General features: G+C 34.1%; 1 protein-coding gene across 1 annotated transcript in view; it reads right to left on the bottom strand.

Moving 5' to 3' along the window:
- Positions 1-7,779, bottom strand: part of LOC100570553 (aminopeptidase N) — a 36,090-nt gene that overhangs the window by 20,419 nt on the left and 7,892 nt on the right. The window contains exons 5-7 of the mRNA XM_029490828.1: positions 3,955-4,138; positions 3,434-3,859; positions 3,135-3,324 (exon numbers count right to left, since the gene is read on the bottom strand). Of these exons, the coding sequence (XP_029346688.1) occupies positions 3,135-3,324; positions 3,434-3,859; positions 3,955-4,138 (800 nt within the window). The remainder of the gene's footprint in view (positions 1-3,134; positions 3,325-3,433; positions 3,860-3,954; positions 4,139-7,779) is intronic.

Below are 7,779 nucleotides of genomic sequence, written 5' to 3'. Positions count from 1 at the left end.
CAACACCGAAAAGCTCCGTCGCCAGCACCGGACCATCGCCGTCGCCGGGTCTCTACACACAAGACATTTTTTACGACGACGCTGTACCTGGCCGGTGGTGCCTAGTCACTACTCTACTTTTCGTTTCAACATCGCACACTCAGCATTTTCGACGATCAACGCACGGACCACGCGGCCAACCAATTGACTTGTTTTTTACATCCACCGACCTCGTCGAACACGGACCTATCATCCAGCATTTTCGACGACTGCCAGCAACCACGATGATGGGCTGAGTTAACCATTAGGGCCCGGGCGGCGGCCACAGTTCCAGTCAACACAAACCACGCAGTTCACCAAGTCATTGTCGTAATATGTTTTATATCTCCCCTGTCCCCCCTTTACCAGCACGTAGGCCACAGGTTATACGGATTTTATGTTCGTATAACCTGTGTGCCAGGGAGGCGTCGCAAGACGCGGGTCCCTCAACAAATATGATTCCCCCCTGTTTTCGGCTTATACAAGGCCCAGCACGCTTTTCCGGTAACCCTGTGAGGACACGCCATGATTGATATGGTGTGTGGCCTCCTGCGGGCCGGGAAAGTATGCACCAAACTTATTATATTTTTTCATAATTGCCATGTGCCCAAAATTATTATATTTTGTCGCATTTGCCATGTGCCAAACTTATTATATTTTTTCATAATTGCCATGTGCCCAAAATTATTATATTTTTTTCGCATTTGCCGTGCGCCAAACTTATTATGTTTTATATATTTACTATATTATTATTATTTGTAATGCTAAATATTATGCTTAAACTGTCAATTTAATAGATCCACGTGATTACCTTAATACGAATCTTATTATTTTAATATTATTTTCCCCCCTAAATAAATCCTCGGCATTCACTTGCCGTTGCGTGTTTAAAGCCTACGAGCTCCACCGACATGGCCCTCGGGTCATCACGCGGTGCGGCTCGTAGGTCACGACAGAAGTGATCCCCTTTTGTCGTGGGTGGTTTGCGGAGCCCTAAAAAAGCTACGGAATCTCACAGTATGTTTGGCAAAAAATACGTCTAAAATACTATGTCACGCGTGCGTTAGACGAAAACTGAAAACCACGGTATCGAATCCCCTTAATGAAAAATACCACGTAATCTGCACGCACACTGGGCCCAAATACTATACATAAGGGAGCCCGGCCGCTATACAAAATGCCCACAGTTCGCTCTTGCGACTCTACCTCAAGTCAGTAGCTGGTTAGTGCAAGTCGTGGATCTCGGCCACCTTAGGGAAGGCTAGACTCACAAACAGTGTTGAGCCCAGATAACAAAAATAATATCTAGACAAGATAAAGATAATTTCGTAAACAATTATCTAGATTCAGATTCAGGTTATCATTTGTACTTTCATCTAGATAAAGATGAAGATACATATTTTTTTATCTACATACCTTAATAGATATTTTCATTTTTTGTTTAAAATGCGCAAAAAATAAATATATTTCTTAATTATTTTAGACAAATTCTTTAAGTATTTTACTATTTTATGACCATTAATTTTAATAAACAAATTTTCCGATGCAATTCCTTATACCAGGTATTCCAAATATTATTATGTTCTGAGCTATTTATGTTCGATTTACCCTCCGGACACATCCTCACCATCCAAAAATCAAAATAATATTATTATTATAACGTGAAGTTGGTCTAGTAGGACAGTGCTGAATTCCGAAGACTATACTATACTATAATATAATATACTATAACTAAATAGAGTATAAAATTGCAGTCATGCCTCATAATAGAATATTTCCATTACGAGTTCACGAAATAATTTGCGCTGCTGGACGAGGGTTTTACACTTTTACATAATAACAAAATTATTTAGCTTTATATAAATAGACAAGAACGATATTATTTCATTGAAACCATTTCTAGTAATCGACATAACACGAGAAACGTAATACCTAATAAATAATAAAGAACAAACACATTCGTGTCAGTGATAATGAGCTGAGATACTATACCTGTATGGCTATATCAGTACAATTACCGCTATGAAAAAATAAATATATTCACGTTTATTTTCAGGAATAGTGTAATAATATTTTGTTTGATCAATGATAAGATAAAATTAAAAATTAAAAGTACCAAACTACCAACAAATCAATTGAAACTAAAAATTATTTATTTATCTAGATATATTTATGTCGATAGGTATACAGTTTATTTTAGATGACAACCAGATACCTAATATTTTATTTATCTAGATGAGATAAAGATGCTGTCGTTTTATCTAGATACATTTATCTAGATACTGCTCAACACTGCTCACAAAAGCATTTGGCCTAGACTGACGACAGCTAGTGTCCACGTCGTTATACCGAATCGCCGCCGCTGCCGCCACCGTATAAACTATCCTCGGCCACCCGATCGTCGGGAAAGCTAGTGCAGTCCTATCGCTGTATTACCTCGCCGTGTATAATACTTACAGCCACCCGTAAAAAGGGGAAGGTTAAAATATTATACACCGCCATCATTATCATCACACTCTTAACGTCGCGAGCTAAAGTAACCGCCGCCGCCGTTATTGTCGATCGCCGATATTTATCTTTGATCGTGTGTAGGTAAAAGACGTACCACCACGAATCAGTTGGCGTTGTTTGTTTTATCGTTACGCATTATAATTGTCGCCACGAACCGTATTCGCCGATGTGTATTGTCGTTACGTATCGTCCCGCATTGTAACTGCTGTCGCGCACTATAATTCTCGCTATCTGCGATACCATACCACTAGAGACCTACTAACATTTGCCGTATTATTTCTAATACGGCAATCATTATCAGACATATTATTAATAAGTAGCCTGCGATACTAGAGTGCCTTAAGCAATATTAAATGTGAATGGGAAACATTGTATTGTCATTCGCGAGTTTATATTATATGAGACGAGGCTTCCGTATAAGTTTTCGTAATGAATTATATGTTACAATATTCTGTTTGTATTCATAATTAATAAATTATATTCTATAAAAACTATATGTGAAATAAAAATTGACATGATTACCTTTAAATATGTGTTATCTTTTACGATAGTTTTTGTAATAGGAACAGGTATAAATCCTAACCGTTACATAATATAAGACCTACCGGTCATCTGCATGTTATATATGACCCACTCGATGTCATTGGCCAATGGTGTGGTGAGGTCGTTGTTTTCGCAATTCAACCAGAATGTAGCATTTGTCTGGTTAATGTCCCCAGAAGTTGTCATAGTGATTGGTATCCACCAACAGGTTTTATTGTCCGTACTGTTTGATTTGATCGATAGATACCTTTCCTGCAGCATTAGGTACGTATAGTATTATAAGAAAATATTTTTTGAAAAACAATAAATCTCATCAACATAACATAATAAGAAATCCAATTATTTTTGTTCGTGAGTTTACCTGGGACAATGTAACCGTGCCCGCAGAATAATCCCGGACGACTTTCAATACGGGATAACCGGTTTGCAACGTCCATGAGTCCATTATTTGTTTCACGGTTATATTTTTGTCCAAAGTTCCTTGTCGGTGTGCTTCTTCCGTCAATAAGCTCCACAAGTCATCCTGATCGGCGTTGGCAAATTTGTATTTGTCAATGTAGTTTTTAATGCCTTGTTTGAACGTATTCTCGCCAAGGAACGTGTTCATCATATGAAAAAAAATTGGTCCCTTTGCGATCGGTACCGAGTCCAACGCAATTGATCCTATTTCATCGGGTTTTCCTATGGCTACCGACAACGGGTGTGCCGATTGAAGCGAATCGATGTCCAAGATGAGTAAAAAGTTTTTAACGTTTTGGACTTGGAAATATTTTGATTCGGGGAATAACTATATAATATGAAAAAAAAATAAAACAATAATATAATTACGTTTTTCTATACTAAATTAGATATTAATGACCGTCTGACGGTTATGAAACTTACGAAATCCACTGCATGGAGTCCTGCATACTCAGCAAATCCTTCATACAACCAAAGGCTGGTCCACCATTTCATGGTAACGATATTACCAAACCATTGATGACACAGTTCGTGAGTGATGCGAAGGGCTACCGTATGTACGTCTTCAGTGTTGGCCACGTCCAGATCGATTAACAAACAGATCTCTCTAAATAGTTATTTAATATGGTTTTACAGCGGGGTATTGGAACGAAGGTACTTAACAATATTATATGTTACAGTTAAAACCTGAAATCTTTAATACCCAGTTTTAACTGGCCATTTAAACATGTAATCTTGATGTTAATAATATTCTACTTTTAACATCAAGATTAAATGTTTAAATTAAAAAAATATGGTTGAGTGGATGTCACTCCCTTGTGCAGTATGTTACAAGTGTGTCGGGTTACGTGTTCGAAAAAGCATATGTTCGGATGAATTTTTGTTCAAATAGTTAAACTCATTTTTAAAAACAAGCATATTATATTAAAATATTATTTATTTATTTATTATTTATATAGTGAAAATAATTAAAAAATTATTTTAAAAAAACGTATATACGAGTATATTCAAGTTAAAAGTTTAAATTGTACGCAATGCCTCTTAAAAACTCAATGTTATTTTGATTACTATTTTTAGATATTGATATATCTATTATCTATAGTATATTCCGACTACTATACCGTTAACCAGGGAAAGACGGTTATTTAAGACAATTTAAAAATTAACATTATGGTACGTTTCCCTCGTCGATATCTGGCTTACGATACGCAAAATATTTATCGTCACATACAAAAGGAAGGATTAACGACCAAGTATATGGAAGATCAAAACTTCAACTTACTTTGTCGACATTTACCAGCATTGGCTTTCCTTCCAGTTTCCAAAGTACGTATACACTACGAATTTGAATGCCCAGCATTATTGTTATATGTATCATTAATTTTCGCATATTTTCCTAATAAATATTAATTTTATTTATTTAGGTCAATGAAAGTTGGAAACAGCTTAAAACTGGATTTTCGAATGATAAAAGAGAACAAAAATTAATAGATTACTTCGAAACAACGTATGTTACTGGTAGATCAGTGAGACTCCGCGGGCAAAATCCACAAATACGACCCCCGTTATATCCGCCAGAATTATGGTCAGTAGCACAACGAGTTGAATATGAATTGCCACGGACTACTAAATATCACTGAATCTTGGCATAGTCATTTAAATAGGTAATTTTAAAATTGATAGAGAATGTATACATTTTATATTTTATATCATAATATTGTACAGGTTGATATCGAAACATCCAGGTGCTTATAAACACTTCTTATAAACACTTGCAGAAAAAAATGCAGAACGAGAACGAAAGCTTAATTGAACAATTTATACAAGGCAGAATTGCAAAAAAAATAAAGGTATCCCGACAACAACACGAAGAAAGAATTAAAAATTTAGTTTTGAGATTTAAAAATAGTTATCAAAATAACATTTAGTTTTTAAGAGGCATTGCGTACAATTTAAACTTTTAACTTGAATATACTCGTATATACATTTATTTAATTTATTTGACGATATACCTATACATTTATACATTTTTTTTTAATAATTTTTTAATTTTTTCACTATATAAATAATAAGTAAATAAATAATATTTTATTATAATATGCTTGTTTTTAAGAATGAGTTTAACTATTCGAAAAAAAATTCATCCGAACATATGCTTTTTCGAACACTTTTCATTCGAACACATTTTATTCGAACATATCATTTTCGAACACATAACCCCTCGTCGTTACAAGTGGATCGCCGTATAATGGATAGTATTAAATTTTATTTCAATGATTTTATACAATTGTATACGAAAAATGATTCTGAGTGGAGATAGTTTGTCAGTGTGGATATTGTTTATTATATTTATATCTGAAAAAATAATAACATTAAACGAAAGTTAATATAGCCAACATTAATTGTTTACACAATACCAATAAAATAACATTATTGCAACTGTAATAAATTACAAATTCGTTGTAAATCACAAAATAACCCTTGTGCTCAAAACTATTTTTCCAATAGTTATTTACATATTAATATTTGGTCCTTGTATAAACATAAAATGGAATGTACCTAATCAATTTAATTAAATGAGAAATATATAATTGTTCGCGCCACGCGAAGTATTTTCCGATATCATCATAATCTTTCTTAAGGGTAATATAGTTATTAAAAAAGGATAAGTGGCACTCGGGGACTGCCGCAATAAAGCTATTGCATATTAAATAAATAAGATGTTAATATAATTTGACATTTTTTTATTCTGGTTATTCAGGAATCATGGAAACTATAGGCCTATGATAACTAAAATAAGACACATAAGTTTGTGATTTAATATTCTCCAAATATCTAGAAAATACAGCGTCCATGGTGTTCCCATATTTTGTAGTTGATTCTTGTGAATAATTATTCATACGTAAATTTAATTTTACTAAGAGAAACGTTGTTAGTCGCTCTGATTTTGTATCAGCGAAGTTGATATTGCCAAGATAAGTGGACATTTATGTGAATTTCCACCAAGTATTTTTGACCCTTCTACAGTGTATTCCAGTAAGGTGCAATGAATAAAATATTCTACCTCGTCCAATTCTAGAGTCCAGCGCCGGTAAATACACGAATTCGAATAGTTCTACAGTAAATAATTCGATACTACCAGAATTCGATACAACAATACAATAATAAACTTATACGAATAAAATGAATCGTTTACATTTGAGCGTAACAGGAGTAAAGAGGGTGATCCATTTAACGTAAGACACTTATTATTTCGAAAAATATCAACTTTATTTTACTTTTTTTCTTCGGAAATGTTGAAATTTAATGAAATCTACAAATAATTAACATTTCTAAAATGTTCACATTTTTTGTTATATGATAAACATGTAACAAGTAACAACTATGGATTTTTAAATGGTAACACCTATATTTAATACCAACAATTTATAAAACTATTTTTTTTAAGAACTTCTGTGTTTTAATTTTTTATTTCAATTCGGTAGTTTTTGAGAATAACCATCTCAAAACATGGTATAGGAGACGCTTTTTGTGTTTGTCTACACTTGTCTTAATAAAATTTATGGTCAATCATACAAATCAATAATCATTAAAACAGATAATCTGAGTACGGTTTATAAACTTAACACTTCAAGTATTACCCTGGCCTGCACACTCCACACGTTGTATATAGCAACTGTATATCGTCGCTGAAACTGCAACACCGCATAATATCTTAAAGTTTGACAAAATGAGTTTGTATTGTTGGTAGATAACAGTGAATAATAAAAATAATAAAATAAATAAATGATAACGCAGCATGTCTCATACACTGTGTAATTTTATCATATCCAGATATAAATATATAAATGTATATTATACATGTATTGTATATTATAGGTACATTAATTATACCTTGCAAATATACCTGCAAACAATAGCCGCCGACAGCCGACCTTCGACCGCAGATAGCACGGTATAACAATACGGTTCGCCGCGCGGTTGACAGAGAGGGGGATTACGGGATTCCACAGGTAGTGGTCACGCTTTTTCGTTACGAAAAATTTTTTTTCAGTCACTACACCAGACCTGCGATAAAAGCTATACAATAGCTTAAAAAATGATATCACACTGGGCAGTCAGCCAATACTATTTGTTTGTGCATAATATCATGAGATTCGGAATACAGTCGGTCGGCATTATCGTGAGCCGATAGTCACGAATAAAACGCTGCACCAAGCACGTTTGACGTCGGGAGGCGTACGACTG

The sequence above is a fragment of the Acyrthosiphon pisum genome, chromosome A2 (genome assembly GCF_005508785.2).
Source record: "Acyrthosiphon pisum isolate AL4f chromosome A2, pea_aphid_22Mar2018_4r6ur, whole genome shotgun sequence".
Lineage (NCBI taxonomy): Eukaryota > Metazoa > Arthropoda > Insecta > Hemiptera > Aphididae > Acyrthosiphon > Acyrthosiphon pisum.
The sequence above is the reverse complement of the archived record's forward strand: the minus strand, read 5'-3'. Positions and strand labels throughout refer to the sequence as shown.